Genomic DNA, 22228 nt, shown 5'->3' with positions numbered 1-22228 from the left:
CTTGATATAATAAAGAGCTCAATGAAACAAATTGTCACTGGAAAATCTCGGGTCCCTAGAGTCTATTCCTCCAAATAGTTTCAAGCTCACAATTATAGGTGGCAGAATTAACTAGTATATCCTGCCTTGACTTGACTTACAATAAATTGAGACTATAACAATCACCAAATCTTTTAAATACCTGTACTGTAGTCCTACCATAGAGAATGATTACTCATGGCTGGTGGTAACCATCTGTGGTATGCGGCGTTGAAGTTCCAATGGTAGATTCAAGATGGAGTTGAATCTTGATTCAGTCGAGCGAATCCTGGCAAGGTCGCCACTTGTGAAGGCTTTCTCAGCGCTGTAACAACTTCAGTCAGTATTACTAAGGCTGGCTCCTCCTCAGGAAAATTAATGAATAGAAAAAGAATAAAAACTGACAAACATAAACACTTTATTATTTAGAAAATATAAAATATAAAATACTTAAATATGAAATATTTATCCTACTTTAAAGAAAGATGAAAAATGAAAAATATAAATGATATCTGAATTCAACGCTAATATATACAAGTAAACTGGGGTGTCTGGTTGATCTTGACACCGTCTTGTAGAAAGTGTAGCTTTTACTGATGATGTGGGGGTGGGGGGGTCAAAGGTGTTGGTGACAACCCAATGGCTAGTTCTTCACAGAGTCTAGCCTTGAATAGTTAGTCCAGATGACAGGAACTCGGGTTCTTTACCACTGCAAAGATGAGGGGTAGTGTCCTGTACAATTAATCAGGTAGGTAAATTCAACATGTGACGTCTCTGGACGTTAGTCCGTCTCCTTCAGTACTTCTCGTTGGTTGGCAGGTGACCCAATCTGTCATTCCAAGCTGGAAAGAGAGACAGGTTACCCACTGCTTAAGAAATCACTCTCCATGATAAGTACAATACCTAAAAGACGTGGTGATTATTAAAACATCTAACAGAGATCAAGGCTGAAAGGACTAAGTTTATTATTGGTCAAAAGTGAAGCTTTCAACCAATAAGTCCACTAGAATAGGAGCAGGCTTGTACTTACAGTTGTGCTGGGAGCTGTGAGTCGAGTGATTACCGTTTGGTCGGAGCCCCACACGTCACCTTTCGGGGGGGGGGGAAGGGGGGGGATAGTGGGAGCTACACTTACTCTACCTTAACAAGCAGCCGGCAATCAAACTATCGTTACCATATACTCGCTCGCTATTCCTATCTGTTGAACTTTTCCCTCACACCCTGCGCTGTATTGTGTAAGGGTGCTTGGGATTGAAACAGCAGCCATGCAAGTCCACAACTGTACCCACTTAGCCACAGTGATCAAAAGATCTCTGTGTGGGTAGCCCCACTTCTGTACAGATCTCCTGATGCCTCGTGGGTGTAGTATATGTCAGATCAATGGTCTGTTACTCCTGTCCATTAAAGGATAATTTCACTTTATTGTGATGCTGAAAAATTCTCATAATACATTCTGTACTTTACTCCACTTTCTTGTATTTAATTGTTTTGCTGATAAATTGCTTGTAGAAGATTTCTTAATTTATGTTGAACATACAATGTTTTATATGGTGTCTTAATTTGCATTGCTATTATCTTTTCAGGAGTTTTCTATTGAGAATACTGTATCTTAGTTTTCATTTATTATCTTACAGGAACATTGTCTGATGGGGATAAAGGGTACTGTCCGTCGGTCAACTGATGGAGATTTCATCCATGCAAATGTTGACATTGATCTTATAATATCAGAGGAAGCTGAATATGGATCACTAGAAAAGCCAGTGGAAATATTTCATATTATTGAACACTTCTGCCTTGGTCGTCGTAGGTAAGCAATCACAAAAACGATATGAGATATCCAAAGGTTGATAGATGATGTATAAGAGATTGGAAAGGAATTGCCAGTTTTAAAATATGATTAACAGGTCATGGAATTCCAGTATTTTCTAAAGTAGAAATTAACATCGATGTGCAACCGGTTCTGAGAGTACTACTGCTTTCACAACCAAGCCTAAGGTCAGACTTCCTTGTTGACTGCCTGATAAATCAGGCTGTTGCTACCTACACCCTACAAAACCTTTATAATCTGGCACTTGCTGCAGAACTTTATACAGTTTCCTTTTTAAAATGTCTATCATTCCAGCAATTTCATATTTTTTGTTGGTAGGTTAAAGAGTCTTGGGTCATGGATGTTAAAAGTGTTCTCTGCTTCCTGCTTTTCATTGGGTTATTGATCACTTCCTCTTTTATCTCACTTATAAGTGGTTGTGGCAGTAAATAGACTGTGGGCCATTGGCCATTAAGTATTCCACATATGGTATATATTATCAGGTTTCTGTTTCCTTGCCAGAGAATAAATTCCAGGTGCTTTTAGCATTCCAAGTAGTATAGATGTTTTATCAATTCTATGTGAGCAGTAAATGACCTCTGCATTTTCCAACTCCAATATCAGTCTAAACTTCGATTTTTTTTTTTTTCAACAAGTCGGCCGTCTCCCACCGAGGCAGGGTGACCCAAAAAAAAAAAAAGAAAATCCCCAAAAAGAAAATACTTTCATCATCATTCAACACTTTCACCACACTCACACATTATCACTGTTTTTGCAGAGGTGCTCAGAAAACAACAGTTTAGAAGCATACACATATAAAGATACACAACATATCCCTCCAAACTGCCAATATCCCAAACCCCTCCTTTAAAGTGCAGGCATTGTACTTCCCATTTCCAGGACTCAAGTCCAACTATATGAAAATAACCGGTTTCCTTGAATCCCTTCACTAAATATTACCCTGCTCACACTCCAACAGATCGTCAGGTCCCAAGTACCATTCGTCTCCATTCACTCCTATCTAACATGCTCACACACGCTTGCTGGAAGTCCAAGCCCCTTGCCCACAAAACCTCCTTTATCCCCTCTCTCCAACCCTTTCGAGGACGACCCCTACCCGCCTTCCTTCCCCTATAGATTTATATGCTTTCCATGTCATTCTACTTTGATCCATTCTCTCTAAATGACCAAACCACCTCAACAACCCCTCTTCTGCCCTCTGACTAATACTTTTATTAACTCCACACCTTTTCCTAATTTCCACACTCCGAATTTTCTTCATAATATTTACACCACACATTGCCCTTAAACAGGACATCTCCACTGCCTCCAACCGTCTCCTCGCTGCTGCATTTACCACCCAAGCTTCACACCCATATAAGAGTGTCGGTACTACTATACTTTCATACATTCCCTTCTTTGCCTCCATAGATAACGTTTTTTGACTCCACATATACCTCAACGCACCACTCACCTTTTTTCCCTCATCAATTCTATGATTAACCTCATCCTTCATAAATCCATCCGCCGACACGTCAACTCCCAAGTATCTGAAAACATTCACTTTTTCCATACTCCTCCTCCCCAATTTGATATCCAATTTTTCTTTATCTAAATCATTTGATAGCCTCATCACCTTACTCTTTTCTATGTTCACTTTCAACTTTCTACCTTTACACACATTCCCAAACTCATCCACTAACCTTTGCAATTTTTCTTTAGAATCTCCCATAAGCACAGTATCATCAGCAAAAAGTAACTGTGTCAATTCCCATTTTGAATTTGATTCCCCAAAATTTAATCCCACCTCTCTCCCGAACACCCTAGCATTTACTTCCTTTACAACCCCATCTATAAACATATTAAACAACCATGGTGACATTACACTTCCCTGTCTAAGACCTACTTTTACCGGGAAGTAGTCTCCCTCTCTTCTACACACCCTAACCTGAGCCTCACTATCCTCATAAAAACTCTTTACAGCATTTAATAACTTACCACCTATTCCATATACTTGCAACATTGCCATATTGCTCCTCTATCCACTCTATCATATGCCTTTTCTAAATCCATAAATGCAATAAAAACTTCCCTACCTTTATCTAAATACTGTTCACATATATGCTTCAATGTAAACACTTGATCTACACATCCCCTACCCACTCTGAAACCTCCTTGCTCATCCGCAATCCTACATTCTGTCTTACCTCTAAGTCTTTCAATTATAACCCTACCGTACACTTTTCCTGGTATACTCAGTAAACTTATTCCTCTATAATTTTTACAGTCTCTTTTGTCCCCTTTCCCTCTATATAAAGGGACTATACATGCTCTCTGCCAATCCCTAGTTACCTTCCCCTCTTTCATACATTTATTAAACAAAAGTACCAACCACTCCAACACTATATCCCCCCCTGCTTTTAACATTTCTGTCATGATCCCATCAGTTCCAGCTGCTTTACCCCCTTTCATTCTACGTAATGCCTCGCATACCTCCCCCACACTTACATTCTGCTCTTCTTCACTCCTAAAAGTTGGTATACCTCCCTGACCAGTGCATGAAATTACTGCCTCTCTTTCTTCCTTAACATTTAAAAGTTCCTCAAAATATTCTCGCCATCTACCTAATATCTCCATCTCCCCATCTACTAACTCCCCTACTCTGTTTTTAACTGACAAATCCATACTTTCCCTAGGCTTTCTTAACTTGTTTAACTCACTCCAAATTTTTTTCTTATTTTCATTAAAATTTCTTGACAGTGCCTCTCCCACTCTATCATCTGCTCTCCTTTTGCACTCTCTCACCACTCTCTTTACCTTTCTTTTATTCTCCATATACTCTGCTCTTCTTATAACACTTCTGCTTTGTAAAAACCTCTCATAAGCTACCTTTTTCTCTTTTATCACACCCTTTACTTCATCATTCCACCAATCACTCCTCTTTCCTCCTGCCCCCACCCTCCTATAACCACAAACTTCTGCCCCACATTCTAATACTGCATTTTTTAAACTATTCCAACCCTCTTCAACCCCCCCCCCCCACTACTCATCTTTGCACTAGCCCACCTTTCTGCCAATAGTCGCTTATATCTCACCCGAACTTCCTCCTCCCTTAATTTATACACTTTCTCTTCCCTCTTATCATTGTATTAGGAATTGAGTAAATTCTGTACAGGGGCTTTGAACTAACTTCAAAATATGCAGGCTGGCTATCACTAGTAATAGTTGAGTGAAAATGTGCAGGACACAGATTTAATTGATTGCATGAACCCCACAAACTTTAAAAGAGGTTTACTTGACTATTATTCTTAGTGTAAATTTTGAACAATAAAATTTTTGAAGGTGATTTTGTGGTAAAAGTTATTACATAACAGAATAATTAAAATCTTCTGACAGTTTATTTCTAATAAAACAAATAGGTCATTAATAATTTCACAATTCTCTTTCACTTTGGTCATATGTTGGCACTTGGGAAGTTAATCTCTGATATGGGTGCATTATTATTATTATAATCAAAAAGAAGCGCTAAGCCACAAGGGCTATACAGCGCTGCAGGGTAGGGAAGGAAGCGAGGGTATTGGACGGCAGAAGGGAGGAGGGATGACCAGTAGGCTACAGAAAACAGCAGGGCAGGGGATAGTATGGGGGTAGAGGATAGCAAGAGATTGAAGTAGAAAGGGCTGAAGGTATCAGAGTTTGTGAAGTAAGTCAGTTGTTGTCAAAAAGTCAATGAGAGAGCCCGGATGAAAGGTGGGTCCATCAGCGAGAAGGGAAGGTAAAGAGAGAGCAGCGGAGCGAAGACGACGACAGAGGTAAATTCTGCGTGCTCGTTGATAAAGTGGGCAGTCTAACAGAATGTGGCTGACTGATAATGGAACCTGACAATTCTCACAGAGAGGAGCAGGGCGCTTCTCCATGAGATATTATTGAGTAAGACGAATATGGCCAATGCGAAGACGGGAGAGAGTAGTCTCCCAACCTCGACACTGGTGACAAGAAGACGGCCAGTAACCTATACTCGATTTAATAGATTGAAGTTTGTTACCAAGCATAGTAGACCAATGTTGTTGCCAACGGGTGTGAAGGTAGGTAGCTATTGCAGCAAAAAACAATATCTTTATGCTTGGTAAAGATGCGGCATAGCCAAAGTTGGATACGGAGGACTAAGGGGTGAGGTGTATCAAATTTCTGTATAGCCTGTAAAGCACTAAGGGAGTCTGAGACAACCACAAATGATGACACAGGCATAGATGCAATACGGATAAGTGCTGCAAGAATGGCATACAATTCAGCAGTAAAAATACTAGCCGAAGATAGTAAATGCCCTCGTACGACGCTGTCCGGAAACACTGCAGCGAATCCTTAGAGCCATCTGTGTACACTGCAATGGCATGAGAATGAGAGTGGAAGTGGTCAAGAAAAAGAGAGCGGGAAGTGACCGTAGACAGTTGGGCTTTTGAGCAAGGGAGAGAGAAAGAACAGACTCGAACAGCTGGAACTTCCCAGGGGGGTAGGGAAAAGTGAGATGCTACATGAACATAGAAAGGTGGTAACTGAAGAGAAGACAAGAGTGAATGTAGGTGAAGAGAGAAGGGACGGAGTAAACAGGGGCGGCGAACAAATAAAGAATGTCTACTAATATCAGTGACCATTCTACAAATGGAAGGATTGCAGAGATCATGAGAGCGTACATAGTAGCGAAGGCAATGGGCATCACGGCGATCAGATAAGGATAGAATGTTCGCTTCTGCATAGAGGCTCTCAACAGGGGAAGAGCGAAAAGCACCAAGGCATAAACGTAATCCTTGGTGATGAATGGGATTAAGGCTAGAGAGAGTAGCAGGAGAGGCCGCTGAATAGATCTGGTCACCATAATCAAGTTTCGATAAAATGAGGGTGGAATGTAGGCGAAGGAGAGTTCGATGATCAGCTCCCCATGAAAGATGAGCAAGGGTTTTAAGAAGGTTCAGCCGGCTGTTACAAGTTGCCTTCAGAGAGGTAATGTGAGGTTTCCAGGATAACCTACGGTCAAAGAGGAGGCCCAGAAACCTGACTGTATCACGTTCAGGGATATGGGAGCCATAGTGGTACAAAGGATGATCGGAGATGACAGAGCGTCTAGTGAAAGTAATTTGGTGAGTTTTGGTACTGGAAAATTTAAACCCATGTGTGGTGGCCCAATTGGAAACACGGTCGACCGCATGCTGGAGAGAAACTGTAATGAGGTGACAGTCAGCACCTGCACAGGCAATAGCGAAGTCATCAACATAGAGTGATGACCAAATACAGTGGACCCCCGGTTCGCGAAGCTATCAGTATCCGATAAATCAGGTAACCGATGCATTATTTCGCAGAAAATTTGCCTCGCTTCCCGATACAAAACCCGGTATGCGATGTGGTTCGTACGAGACGTGTCCATGTGTGGCCTGAACTGCCCTGTGTGTGCCAGTGTTTACAAGCCAGCCAGTGTGCGCGCATCTAAGGATACATTCGGTACATTCCATATTATCCATATTATCACTGTTTTTGGTGTCTGTTTTTGCAAAATAAGTCACCATGGGCCCCAAGAAAGCTCCCAGTGCCAACCCTTCGAGACCAAGGGTGCTAATGACTGTTGAAATGAAGAAAGAGATAATTGCAAAGTACGAAAGTGGAGTGCATGTGTCGGAGCTGGTCAGGTTGTATAGTAAACCCCAAACAACCATCTCTACTATAGTGAGCAAGAAAACGGCAATCAAGGAAGCTGTTCTTGCAAGAGGTGCAACTGTGATTACGAAACAGCAACTGCAAGTGTTAGAAAATGTTGGAAGACTGTTATTGGTGTGGATAAATGAAAAACAGATAGCAGGAGATAGCATCTCTCAAGCAATCATTTGTGAAAAGGCTAGGCAGTTGCATGACGATTTTGGCACTCCCAGGACATAAGCTTATGGAAGACAGGCTTACTCTGTTGATGTGTTCCAATGCTAGTGGTGATTGCAAAGTGAAGTCTTTATTGGTGTATCACTCAGAAACTCCCAGAGCGTTCAGGCAAAAGAATGTCCTCAAGGCTAATTTGTGTGTGCTGTGGAGGGCAAACAGTAAGGCATGGGTCACTAGGGACTTTTTCTATGACTGGTTACACCATGCATTTGCCCCCAGTGTGAAAAATTACCTAATTGAAAAGGAATTAGACCTTAAGTGCCTCCTGGTATTAGACAATGCCCCTGGTCATCCTACAGACTTGTCAGAGCGACTTTGTGGGGACATGAGTTTCATTAAGGTCAAGTTTTTGCCTCCTAATACCACTCCTCTCCTGCAGCCCATGGACCAGCAGGTCATTTCCAACTTCAAGAAACTGTACACAAAAGCTATGTTTGAAAGGTGCTTTGAAGTGACCACAGAAACTCAATTGACTCTAAAGGAGTTTTGGAAGGATCACTTTACTATCCTCAATTGTGTAAAACTTGTAGGTAAGGCTTGGGAGGGAGTGACTAAGAGGACCTTGAACTCTGCCTGGAAAAGACTGTGGCCAGAATGTATAGACAAAAGGGATTTCGAAGGGTTTGAGGCTAACCCTGAGAAGCCTATGCCAGTTGAGGAATCCATTGTGGCATTGGAGAAGTCCTTGGGGTTGGAGGTTAGTGGGGAGGATGTGGAAGAGTTGGTGGAGGAGGACAATGAAGAACTAACCACAGATGAGCTGCTAGATCAACTTCAACAGCAAGAGGCCACACCTGAGGAAATTGCTTCGGAGGGGGGAGAGAGAAATTGAAGAAGTTGCCTACTTCAAAGATTAAGGAAATCTGTGCAAAGTGGCTTGAAGTGCAAACCTTCATGGATGAAAATCACCCTCAGACAGCTATTGCAAGCCGTGCTGGTGACTATTACACTGACAATGTTGTGAACCACTTTAGGGAAGTCATAAAGGAACGAGAGGTACAGGCCTCTATGGACAGATATGTTGTGCGACAGAGGTCCAGTGACTCTCAACCTGGTCCTAGTGGCATTAAAAGAAGAAGGGAAGTAACCCCGGAAAAGGACTTGCTACCTCAAGTCCTAATGGAGGGGGATTCCCCTTCTAAATGCTAACACCATCCTCACTCTCCCCTCCTCCCATCCCATCAATCATCACCAGATCTTCATTAAAGGTAAGTGTCAATTATTCTTTCATTATTTATTGTTATTTATTGTTGTTGTTGTTGTTGTTATTGTAATTACTATTCTATTGCATTAAACTTAGTATTTCATGTGGTAAAAGTTTTTTTTTCATACTTTTGGGTGTCTTGCACAGATTAATTTGATTTCCATTATTTCTTATGGGGAAAATTGATTCGCTTTCCGATATTTTTGGTTTACAATGAGCTCTCAGGAACGGATTAGTATCGCGAACTGGGGGTCCACTGTATTTGATGGAAGACTAGAGGCCAAATCATTTATAGCAAGGAGAAAAAGTGTGCTCAGAACACATCCCTGCGGGATACCTTCAGCTTGGATAAAGTCCGGGGAGAGCACATTATTAACCCGAACACGGAAATGTCTGTCATTTAAAAAGTTCTTAAGGAAGGATAGTAGATTGCCTCGGAGGCCTAAGGAGTGGGCTTGGGCCAAAATATTATACCTCCAAGTTGTGTCATATGCCTTCTCAAGGTCAAAAAATATGGCAATAACTGAGTGGTTATTCGCAAAGGCATTATGAACATACGTATCCAAGCATAGTAAGGGGTCTATGGTAGAACGTCCCTTACAAAAGCCATATTGACGAGTGGAGAGACTGTTGTGTGTCTCTAAATACCACACTAAACGTCTATTTACCAGGCGTTCCATCACTTTGCAAACTGCACTGGTAAGAGCAATGGGACGATAGTGGGAGGCTTCATGCCCCATAGTGCCCGGTTTGCGAAAAGGGAGAACAATGGCAGATTTCCACGGCTGTGAAGAACTCCTTGTGACCAAATAAGATTGAAAAGGCATAATAGGACTGAATGGGCTGACTGATGTAAATGTTGTAGCATACAAATATGAATGTCGTCGGGCCCAGCTGCCAATGATCGGCAAGCTGAGAGCGTTGCCTCATTATACTGTTCTTATACTGGCACATTATACTGTTCTTCTCTGAGAGAAGAAAAGTCCAAGGGTGCTAACTCTCTGGCAGACTTTGAGGAAAGAAACGAGGGGCATAGATGGAGCCCCTGAGAAATACGGACCAGATGATTGCCAATTTCATTGGCAACATCTAGTGGGTTTGCTATATCAACACCGGCAACCCGCAGAACAGGAGCCGGGTCAGGAGAATATTTACCACTCAGTTTTCGTACTTTTTTCCAGACTGCACTCATAGAGGAAGCAGAGGTGATGGTGGAGACATAATCTCGCCAGCAAGTGCGTTTAGCGTCACGGATGACACGGCGAGCAATCGCACGCTTCTGCTTAAAATCAAGAAGTCTCTCTGTGGTTCTATTGTGCCGGTACCTGCCCTACGCAGCGCCTTTCAAACGTACTGTACGAGCACAAGCAGGAGACCACCAAGGCACACATTTCTGAGAATGCCTGCCCGAAGTTTAGGGTATAGAATGAGAAGCTGCGGTTAAAACGGAGGACGAGAAGAGGTGTAAAAGCTCATCAATGGAGGACGAAGAAGGAACCTCACTAAAAACAGTTAGTTGTGAGTAAAGGTTCCAATTTGCCTGATCAAATTGCCAGCGTGGGATACGAAGAGGTGGTGAATATGAAGGGGAAGTAAGAATGATTGGGAAATGATCGCTGTCATGTAAATCTGGGAGAACAGACCAGGTGAAGTCTAATGCGGCGGAGGAAGAGCAGACTGAGAGATCGATGCAAGAGAGAGTGTGAGTCCAAGGATCAAAATGGGTGTGAGTACCTGTATTTAAAACATGGAGGGGGTGGGTAGCAAGAAAAGCCTCTAACTGAATGCCACGGGAATCACAGTGAAACCCCCCCAGAGGAAATGATGGGCATTAAAACCGCCAAGTAACAGAAGCAGTGGCGGTAATGACGAAACAAGAAAGGTAATATCCGGAATAGATAATGCCCGAAAAGGAGAGAGATATAAAGAACAGAGCGTATACCACCTATTCAAGTGGCTACGGGTTGCTGTGTAATGCAGTGAAGTATGAACAAATAGCTGATGGTACAGAATATCAGTGCGTAGAAGAAGGGCACTTTCATTAAAGGTCCCATCAGGAAAAGGATCTGAAGAATACAATAAATTATAGCCTGAGATGGGATAGATAGCAGCAGAGTGTAATTTTGGTTCCTGTAAGCAAACACCAACAGGGAAAAACTGGGAGAGTAACATCTGAAGCTCACCCCGATTACCCCTGAGGCCGATTGGCAACGATAAAGATACCTGAAATCCGCAGGTAAGGGTTCCTAAGGACTAGAGGGGTTAGAAAAGTCCACATGCAGAGGCAGCGGAAAACTTTCAAGCAGCGAAGGAACGGTGCGCTGCGAAGAAAGGAGTTGCGCAGATGGAGGAGAGGAGAGAGAAGGAACAGAGGGTGGATCAGTGTCCATTGATGATTTGGTCTCTGCAATATATTCAGAGATTGCTTCAAGTGTTTCGGAATTCAGAGACGTCATATGGGAGACAATACTGGAGATGGTAGGGGGAGGATGAGTAAAGATTGGAACTGTAATGGGCTGTACCAAGGTAGGGGGGGGGCAAAAGGTTGGAGGGAACGGGAGAAGAAGCGTGGAAGGGGACAGAAGAGGCAGAAACCTGGGAGGTGGCAGAAGAGGAAGAAACTTGGGAGGGAACAGGGGAGGAAGGTACAGTACGAGGAGGAGGGTGAACCTCTACACTTGTAACAGAGCCAGTGAGAGGGGAAGAACCAGGTACAGAGACAGGGAAGGTAAAATGAGGAGGTGGAAGAAGGGAAGGAGGGGTTAAAGGACCTTTTTTTGACTTCTGAGAAGTAGAGGGACGATTGGGAGGAGGTGTCGTACGAAATCTCGTCGATACCGAGGCTTGTGAGGGAGAACACGAAGAAGCGAGAACAGACTGAGGCATTGAAGTAGGGACGTTTGAGCCCAGGACAGCAAAGAATTAGATACAGGAGTGACTATGGGAGAGGTAACCACAGAGGAGGCTGCAGAAGATGGGACCTCAGAAGTGGGGGGACGTTTTGAAACACGGGAATAAGAAACACGAGGAAGTCTCCCTTGGAGGCGGAGATGAGAAACTGCCATGGCATAAGTGAGACCGTCTGCCTCTTTGAGGTAACGGATTTCCTGCTCATTTAAGTAGACTTGGCAATGGCGAGAGTATGAAGGGTGAGCCTCATGACAATTAAGGCAAGAGGGAGGTCGATTGCAAGACGTATTAAAATGGTCATCGGCACCACAGACTGGGCATTCGGCTATAGATCTGCAATATTTCGCTGGATGGCCAAATCGCCAGCAATTTCTACACTGTTGCGGTGTAGGGATCACCTTTCGAACTTGTAACCAATGTCCTGCTACATAAACTGAGGATGGGAGTTCACGGCTGTCAAAAGTTAAACGAGCCACATTGCTAGGGTATCGTCTCCGCCCGTGGGCAAGAAGAACATAAGTGTCTACCTTGAGGATTGGGAGATCTTGGAGTTCCAGCTGTTCAAGAATGTCATTGCCACATGTCTGGAAATTTTGTTGAACTATGGTATGGGGCAGAATGATGGTACCACTACAAGAATTGAGGGAATGATGTTTTTCAATAGTGACAGGAACAGTATCGATATGGGAAAGAAGAGAAAGATCATGAGCTTGGGTAGCATTCTGTACAGTGATGATGCGCCTACCGCTCTTAAGAGCATGAAAAGAAATATCTTTACCAACATGGCATAGGAGTGCCTTGCCAATACTATGGTCGGAAAGATAGGCAGTAGAGGAAGTTGGTCGTAAAGTGAAGAATTTAGTCCATTGCGCATTCTGAAACTGAGCGTGGAAAGGGAGTGCAGGACGTGTCTATCTTTTTTGAGAAGAACGGGAAGGTGGAGAAGTATCATCAGCAGGTAATTGTCGTTGGCGTTTAGGCGTGGGACCAGAGTTGGTCCGACGTGGAACGGGCCAGCGATTCGAAAATTGCCGCACCGTAGAGGGAGAGGCCGGAAGCATAGTCAAAGGAGAGCGGAGGTCAGATAAATCGAAGGAGTCAGTCGAGACCTCAGTACCTGAAGCAGGTGAGGAAACAGCACCGGCAAGAGGTACAGAGGCATTAGGAGTGTCCGAAGAGTGGTCCAAAGACAAGGCGGGGTCAGAACGTGGTGCGGTATCAAGAAGGGGCCCGAGGGTAGTAGGTTCATGGACTAGGGCTTCCATGGTTAGGTTACTTCTTTCTTTTTGTTTTTAAGAAAAAAAAGAAAGAAAAGAAAAGAAAAATAAAAAAAGAATAAGAAAAGGGGGAATCGGGGAGGGATAGTTCCTAGGAGGAATGAAAAGGCCAGAAATCTCCCTCCGTGCCCAAGAGGACCTTAGCACCACAAGTAGCGCAGATGCAGCATGGAACCCATGCCATACCCTACCCATCATGCCAGTAAACCAGCAATCCAGGATAGCAACCTCACATCTGCCAAGCTACCTCGGTGGACAAAAGAGAAGGCGGCCGGATATCCGCCACAAAGCATACCTCCTTCGGCCACCACCCCCGGAATCCGAAAGGTGGCTTCCAGAGATACACCTGTCACCCGAAAGACACCCAAAGCCACCCTCCGGGATACAGGAGAGGGATCGGGACATCCCCAGGCAATCCAGATTCCACGGCAAACTACGCCACCGCCAAGAACCTCAACGGAATGGGATGGACCCCAGTACCCTTTTCCCTACCTTGGAACTAGCGTGCCTGTGGGAAAAAATCCCAAAGGCCAAAAAGGAAGTGCAAAAGGGAGGGGTGGGGAGGAGGAGGAGGAAAGGAAAAAGGGAAGGGGGGATTGGGGGGTAATTAGGTTCGGTCTGAGGAAGGAGACTGACAGGTCTAATTCCTCAGACCAATAGCCTCTTCACCACGCCAAGGAGCCCCCCTTGAAGAGGTGATATGGGTGCAAAGCATGGGGTTTACCTGGAGAGAGTTCCGGGGGTCAACGCCCCCGCGGCCCGGTCTGTGACCAGGCCTCCTTAGGTCAGTGTCCCAGGATGCGACCCACACCAGTTGACTAACACCCAGGTACCCATTTTACTGATGGGGAACATAGACAACAGGCTGAAAGAAACACGTCCAATGTTTCTACTCTGGCTGGGAATCGAACCCAGGCCCTCGCCGTGTGAAGCGAGAGCGTTAACCACCAGGCCACCAGAGCCCAGGGGTGGTGACTGTTGTGACAAGGAGAAGGCTGGAGGCGTGTCTGAGGGCAATGTGTGGTGTGAATATAATAAAGAGAATTCATAGTTTGGAAATTAAGAGGTGCAGGATTACCCAGAGGGCTGAGGAGGGGTTGTTGAGGTAGTGCTGACATGTAGATTATCATTATTATGGGGGAGCGCTAAACCCGTAGGATTATACAGGGCATGTGGGGGATGGAAGGTATTTAATTCAGGGAACCAGAGCACAGATCCAATTTCCTAGATCAAAAGCCCCTCACCAGCATCAAGGAACCTCCCTTGAGTGGTCAGACATGTAGAGAGGATGGAACAGAATAGAATGACTTAGAGAGTATATAAATCTGTTGGGGAGGGAAGGCGGGGTAGAGGTCAGCGGAAGCTTTGTGTGCAAGGGGCTTGGACTTCCAGCAAGGGTGTTAGATAGGGCGAATGGTTTTTAGGACTTGACATGCTGTTGGAGTGTGAGCAGGGTAATATGAAGGGACTCGGGCAGGCCGGACTTGAGTTCTGGAGATAGAAAGTACAGTGCTTGCACTCAGGGTGTTAATATTGCAGTTTTATAAGTGAAGTGTAAGTGTGCCTCTGGCAAGACAGTGATGGAGTGAAAGTTTTTCTTTTTCGGGCCACCCTACCTTGTTGGGAAACAGCCAGTTAATAAAAAGAAATTAAAGCATTTACACAAGCAATTTTATTTGGTAGGTTGCACGTGTTTGGCCGCGATAGCACCATTCGTCCTGGCTGGCTCACCCTGGGACCAGGCCTCACCAGCAGCAACTTTGACCCTGATGTTTATGCTGGCTACTTTACGAATGGCCAGATTACAACCGGCTGCACTGAGCGTATCGAGGCTTTGCGACCCAAGTCTCCTCCTCCAAAAGCAAAGGGAGGCCCAGGTGGACGAGGTAGAGGAGGAATGTCATCACGTACAAATTTCACCCGTGGCCGAGGACGAGCAAGATAACCAATTCTTTGCTGTGGTTAGAGTGCTCTCCAGCCACGTACAGAGTTGCATCCAACATGCCTTTGATACGATAAATAACTATTTTTGTTGTATGTTTGAAATTCCATAGAGGTTATAATAAATACTGTAATTGTTTAATTTTATTGATACTGTGCTTATATAAAACTTTTATACCAAAGTCTGTAATTGAGCTATTAGGCTCATGTTGTTAAGATTAATTATAACTTTCTGAGGATGACCTGTGAATATTGCTAGCCTATAATATACAGGTACATGAAGCCTATGGCCAAATATCATTAGCAGTTGAACCTGAAGACGGTTATAACTATGACAGCTGTATAATCCTCCGGGTTTAGCGCTTCCCCCTTGATTATAATAATAAAACTATGACAGCTCTAGAGTCATTAATGAGACACTTGTATAATAATAATGAATGTTAATATTTAGAGGTCGCTTCATGAAGGCAACTTAACTGTAAACAAGGCATCCAATAAATAAAAATTATTATTAGTTATTCAAGACTACCTCTCAACAGTTTTATCTACCATATTAATGTAAGCCAATAAATTATAGAGTACATAACCAATTGTTTTAATATAAATTCAGTAATAAGAGAAAGTAGAGGACCTCAAAGGATAGCAGGCCAATGGGTAACAGTATTCAGGAGACTTCGATATGAATCTTCAGAGCTAGTGAAGGGCTTTTGATTCAAGAAACTATAGCTACCCTCCTGTTCCCTTTATCAAATTTTATTACCTCACATTCCCTAGGTGCTGTTTGACTTATGTGGGTTTGGTGCTAAATTCCAACTGCTCAGATGTGGAAAGAACTCTAAAGGAGCATTGACTATACAATGCAAAAGAATCTCTTAATATGAAAGGAACACATGAAAGATTAGGGGGTAATTTATCATTTAGAGTATACAATATGGCAAATGCCAGGATAGATAACTTTTAAAACAAGAGAAAATGCCAGTGGCTACATCACTTGTGTTCTCTCATTGTCTGCTCCATTCGAGGCAGGAGAAGGTACACCCCTCAAGAGAGGTGTGCCTTAATGCTGGTGAGTCACTCTTGATCCAAGGAACTGGACCTAACCTCCCCTTCCTTGGATCGAACCTGAGTACCTCCCATTTCCAAGGTGCTTTATGACTTCTACAGGTTTAGCACTTCCCCATAAATATAATGGAAAAGGTACATAGATTGTCTACTGCCTGCATAGAGCCACTAAAGCATTCAAGCTACTGGGAATACCTCAAAGTAGTGCTTGGAATGTACTTTCTGGAGTAAAGAAAAAGACCAGAAAATATGCATGGAAGATACCTCAGGGCCTAGGTCTAAATCTACATATTACCAAGTGAGAGAGCTGGGAGGAAGCTCAACAAGGAGAGTAGTAACAGCCTCAGCGGTGATGAGATACCCTGTACACACAATCACCGAGATGCCAATAAGGCAGTGGTTGCTCTGCTGTAGATCACTATAGGGCCAACAGCTACTACATTCACATCTGTGTTAGACAATTATCTATACCATCACATGCCTACAGTCGTTTCTCGTCATGCCTCCAAAGGACTAGCAGCAATCACATTGGTTAAAAAATAAAGTGCTAACAAGAAGGCACCAATAGCAGAGTGAATGTTTCACTTGAAAATGAACTTTTTCTAGTCACAGAGGAACCTACAAACCACACACACATATACTATAGTCATCTGGTAAGGGTAGTGCATAAAATGAATATGCAATAATAATAATAATAATAATAATAATAATCTGGTGAGGTATAATAGTGCCAAGGTAGGTGCAAGATGTCACTAGATCAGATTGTGAGAATGACAAAAACTTGGATGGGAAGAGATGTCACCAGTTCACATAGTATGAGCTGTGCTAAGAGTTTTCCAGTGCTGAAGGTTAGAAGGGCACCTTCAACATTGCTTTTCTACAGAATTATTTCAGTCATACCATGAATGAGGTATGACTGAAATAATACCTCATAATAATACCTGAAATAATGTTTTGTGATTACCTATTATAGTTGCAGGAGCAGAGCCAACCTTGGGGGTGTTCTCTCTTAATTATTCAATATATCATTAACATGAAATAATTTTTTGAACAGCTGTAGTAATTGAGTCATCACATGTCTGTTCAACAGTTAGCATTATTTAACATATGCATTATATCTTTAAAAGCCTCTTCATATATAATCTGGGGGTGAGAAGAGCCATCAATAAAATGGATTCCCTTAATTGAATTGCACATCTGAGTAAAGTGGTGTTCATACTGAGGCCAGGTGCAAAGATCAAAGTACTCTTTTGTGTTCATTCTAGCATGGGTGAACACCCTCCTCTTCCTTCTCTCCAAACACTGCTCTTTTGTGAGAGTGATGAAGTATAAGAGATCACAGAACTGCGGCACCTCAAGGTGATTAAACAACAAAAATCCATCTAGAAGAAGTAATGATGGAAGATGTACATTCTCCTTGTGTCCTCTAAATGGTGGTCTTGGTTCACATAAAGCTGACCCAATCACTTTACTCCTCTTGTGTATCTCGCTATAATCAGTGAACTTAATGTCTGCTACATCTGATGCCAGAATATGCTTAATGTCAGCAATCATCTTTGTCATGTCAATACTGGATAGTGTATCTTTATTAATGCCCGTCAGAGGTTTGGGAGCTTTCGGATGAACGGGGTAATGGTCAGGAAGTATATATTCATCTTGACTCATATACACAACAGTGGTTGGAAGGGAAGCAAGCAATTTGGCTGCCAGAGTAGACTTCCCACCACCAGTTACTCCTGACAAGCCAACCACTTGCCACCCACATTTACCACTTTTGACTCTATGTCCCTCTTGCAGAAAGTTACTATTTGGAACTGCCATATTAGTCCATTAGTCACATCTGAAAGTAAATCCTATATTACTTGGACTGTTAGATTTGTATATTATAATATTAGACTACTGTATTCATTAAGGGTAATGGCAGGCACAAAAGAGGTGGGACAATTAGAAAGTTGTGCAGAACAAACAAGCATGTCAGGATGTTGGTGTATAAACTCAACTTTGTGTGCTCTGTGATGAACAGGACAATCCATTAAGAGATGCTGGATTTTTAATACAACTGGCAATTCAGGTTGAGCTGCACCTAGCATCTGCATTTGAGTAGATCAATTTACCGATTATGTCAAATTTGCCTGTTGCTATATAAACAGCATTTTGTGAATCAAATTGTCATTATTATAAACAGAATACAGTAGTGTAATGTATCAAGTCACCCTCACCATAGTATTATTAGGGTACATTTCTGAACAAGTCGGACCAAAACTACAATTAACAAACTGATGTAGGAAATGCCTCTTAAAATGTGTTATCACTCAAGAAATTCATAACTAAAAAGTTCAGTATTTTCTTTGCTACAGTTACAAAGACAATAATTCTATATAATTTCAATGCTGAATGATCCTGTCCTTCCTGCTTTTTCTTTATTTCTGTAAAAGCAGGCATTATTAGTATTAAAATATATAAGGATTTTTCAAGAAGTCATGTACAATTATGTAAGTGTATTTTTGGGGGTCTGAAACGGACTAATCTAATTTACATTATTTCTTATGGAAACAAATTTGTTCGGTATCGCCACTCGAACAGCTTTCTGGAATGAATTAAGTTTGTAACATGGGGTACCACTGTATTTGAAAACTTTATGCGAATACATCAGTGCCTGATGGGATAGTATAGTACTACATGTACATGTATTAGTAACAAAATTTGAATTTTTACAGGATGTCCAAGCAATTATTAAAATTTTGTGTTTTTATTAAAAACAAATAGAAACCTGAGATTTTTCAAGAAAATATAGAAAAAATTCAGGCGTCTGTTGAAGAAGCTCAAGTTCAAAGTCCTCTTCATGGATACCCTAGGTTAAGTCATCATAAAATGTCACTTGTATATCCAGTATCATGCCTTAAAAAAATCTTTACAAAACATGCCATCAAAATATATGACAATTTGGTGTATCTATTTAATATCAGCTGAAAATGTTGTTAAATAACCCAGATGGATATTTAATATATTCTCAAAAAAAAAAAAAAAAAAAAGCTAAACCTGTATGGGTATTTTTTTGGACTTTTTTTTTGGTTTGTATCCTGGGAAAAAGGATCAAAGGTTCCCAGTGGAAATAAGCAACACTGAGTAAGTTCCTTGAGTTATCTTGGGTTACTAACCCTGTGATTAATGAAAATTAGACCTTCTAATCCTTCTGCTTAAACTAGGCCAATATGTATATACTTTGCCCATATACCATTGCAATGCTCTGCAAAACCAGGGATTTTCTATAAAGTATGTATGTCAATAATCGCACCTTTTCTGAATTACAACCAGCACTGTATCACTCTTGTGGGTTGAGCACTTAGTCTGATTATAATAATTTGAACTGCAATACCTTCCATGGATCGAACTTGATTGCCTACCACTCTCATGACGCTGTACAACCCCCTATGGGTTTAGCGTTCCCCCATTATTATTATAATAATAATTACTTCTAAAACTAATCAGTTTTATTCCTCATCATTCCCCCTCAGTGCAGTCTTGATCCAAGGAACTGGGTCTGGTGCCTCCATTTGCCCTAAAGGGAGTTTCTTGATACTGGAAATGTGCTCTTGATCCAAGAAATCAGATCACCTCCTCTTCCTTGGATTGTACCTGATAGCCTCTCATTCTTCAGGCGCTGTATGACCCATATAGGTTTAGCGCTTCCCCATAAATATGATAATAAAAATACTTACCCATACATATTGTTCTACCTCAGGGCAGAGACCCCGTCCTTTCTTAATCCATTTGTTCATAAAGTCAAAATAAAATTTTGTTTAAAAAAAATATGAGGCATTAATTTAGCTCTGGAATTATATTGCTATTTGAGGGGAGGAGTACCTGCGCCTAAATAAACTAAGTTTACTTAGGTACAGGTACACACAATACAGTTACACAAATTATCATACAGAGTAACATTTGTAAATTACCTAGGATAAACAAAAAAGTCATCAAGGACCCCAGTGGAAATAAAGCCACTGTCTGACTTTTTTGGGTTATCCTAGGTTCTTTACACATAGTATAAAGTTATGTATGATAATCTATGTAACTGTATTTGTGTTCACCTGAATAAACTTACTAAAGTGACCCTTGTAAAACATGGTTGCCTTGTCACAGTGTCCTCTGATAAACTAATTGTTGGTAATGTGGGTAATAGTAGTGATAGAGGAAGGAGCTACAATATGATTAGATGGAAATTGAAGACCCCAGTGAAATTGACTCGGTAATTGCACCAACATTAATAAATAATCTTGCCGATTTTGTTGGGCTATCCAAAGTTAAACTTTAATAAGGTATTAAATATATGTTCCCTGTGCCTTCAAGGCCATTACTAATATTAAAACTGTAAAATGTAAATAAGAACTTACCATAAAATATTTGAAACTCCTAATTTAGTAACTGTAATGGTTAACTTTTTGTCATGGTGATACCAGGTTGTGGTTGACCTTGAACCCCTGCATATCTCTGGAAGCCTCTTCCATATATATTATGGTTTCAGTATCTTTGCCATCAATACGTAATTAAGTTTATTTAGGTATAGGTACACATAAATACAATTATCATACATAGTGTAAATTACCTAGAATAACCCGAAAAAAAGTCAGTGACTTATTTCCTTTGGGGCCTTTGAAATATCTTGTTTATTAAGGCCTAGCAGTAAGTTACAGTAGAAGTAATAATAATAATACTTTATTAGGACATGGTTATAACCTTAAAAGTTATAACAGCTAAGTAACTTTATCTCTCATGTTATAAATTGGTGTAAGTCATACGAATATTATTATCTTGAAACAATTATACCTGTCTTTCACTTTCTTGGACTGAAAGGCTTACCAGAAATACTCTACATAACCATGGGATTCCTATATGTATTATCAAGAGTCATCCACATGTGTCACAAAATGTATCATGTGGAAATAAATTCTGAATTTGGATTTGAACCTGAATGCCTCCCATTCCTCTCCACCCCCCACCCTAAGCGCCGTATGATTCCTACAGGTTTAGCGCACCCCATGGATGTAAAGGTAAGATCTGTTGGGATTTTTAACCCAGAGGGTTAGCCACCCAGGATAATCCAAGAAAGTTAGTGAGTCATCGAGGACTGTCTATATCATATTTTCATATATTTTATTTGGACATGCTACATAGTTGTACAATGAATTATAGTAGTTGGGTGTACATGCCAAAAGCCCCTTGTATGCAGAGCAATATGGGCAGGTCTATCTTATTGCCATTGTGGTCCTTGAATCTTGTCAGCAAGGATGTCCCATCCTCACCAGTTACGGTTTATGCCCTAATAAACCCAACAAAGAAAGAACCCACACCAGTCGACTAACACGCTGGTTCATAATTTACTGCTAGGTGAAGAGGGCAGCAGGTGTAAGGTAACTACTTAGTATACTTGGAAGGTGTTCCGGGGTTCAACGTCCCCGCGGCCCGGTCCATGACCAGGCCTCGCGGTGGGTCGGGGCCTGATCAACCAGGCTGTTACTGCTGGCCGCACGCAAGCTGACATACGAACCACAGCCCGGCTGGTCAGGTACTGACTTTAGGTACCCATCCAGCTCCCTCTAAGCCAGGGGTCTATTAGTAATCCCCCTTATGTATGCTGGAAAGCAGTTAAACAATCTTGAGTCCCTGATGTTAATTTTGATTGTCACTAAGTATCTCATGTCGCTCCTGCTTTTCATGGAAAGGGGGGATTTCAATTCAAATTTCAAATTCAAAGTTTATTCTCTATAAGGATTACAATGCTGAGTTTACAGAATTTGGTTATTGTGTGGTTTACATGTAGTAAAATAATTACAGAGTGTACCACTAGAACACCTAGCATGGCTAGGCATTTCGGGCAGACTTAGATTAAATCTTAAGTTTAAAATATTACAAAATTATGAGGTAAGTTGGTATTATGGCTAAGTGACTAAATACTAGTTTGTGAGTTTAGCAATGTGAATGCTTTTGTTTTGGCACTATACATAGTTTCAGTATTGGAGTATCACAGGCCAACTTATGACTAGTTAAGATTCATTATTTTGAGATTGAGATTGATATTTCTGTTTATGG

General features: G+C 41.8%; 2 protein-coding genes across 4 annotated transcripts in view; one reads left to right on the top strand and one right to left on the bottom strand.

The window, feature by feature from the left end:
- The window catches only part of Mettl14 (methyltransferase like 14), a 38765-nt gene extending 23100 nt beyond the window's left edge, over positions 1–15665 (top strand). The window contains exons 7-8 of one of the 2 annotated variants that reach the window (XM_070098918.1): positions 1653–1825; positions 14822–15665. In XM_070098918.1, the coding sequence (XP_069955019.1) occupies positions 1653–1825; positions 14822–15083 (435 nt within the window). In that variant the 3' untranslated portion in view covers positions 15084–15665. The remainder of the gene's footprint in view (positions 1–1652; positions 1826–14821) is intronic. The other variant, XM_070098919.1, reaches the window with a different exon arrangement.
- A 1424-nt stretch (positions 15666–17089) lies between these two features.
- Positions 17090–20671, bottom strand: LOC128700511 (nicotinamide riboside kinase 2). Of its 2 annotated transcripts, none has more exons than XM_053793755.2 (2): positions 20533–20671; positions 17090–17981 (listed from the first exon to the last, which is right to left on the bottom strand). In XM_053793755.2, the coding sequence occupies exon 2, from the start codon at positions 17960–17962 to the stop codon at positions 17225–17227; it is 738 nt and encodes a 245-aa protein (XP_053649730.2). In that variant the 5' UTR covers positions 17963–17981; positions 20533–20671; the 3' UTR covers positions 17090–17224. The 2 variants fall into 2 exon arrangements, with proteins under 2 accessions (XP_053649730.2, XP_053649731.2); XM_053793756.2 differs by lacking the exon at positions 20533–20671 and adding an exon at positions 20244–20365.
- Between the last annotated feature and the right edge of the window lie 1557 nt (positions 20672–22228).

The sequence above is a fragment of the Cherax quadricarinatus genome, chromosome 65 (assembly GCF_038502225.1).
Source record: "Cherax quadricarinatus isolate ZL_2023a chromosome 65, ASM3850222v1, whole genome shotgun sequence".
Taxonomy (NCBI): domain Eukaryota; kingdom Metazoa; phylum Arthropoda; class Malacostraca; order Decapoda; family Parastacidae; genus Cherax; species Cherax quadricarinatus.
The sequence above is the reverse complement of the archived record's forward strand: the minus strand, read 5'-3'. Positions and strand labels throughout refer to the sequence as shown.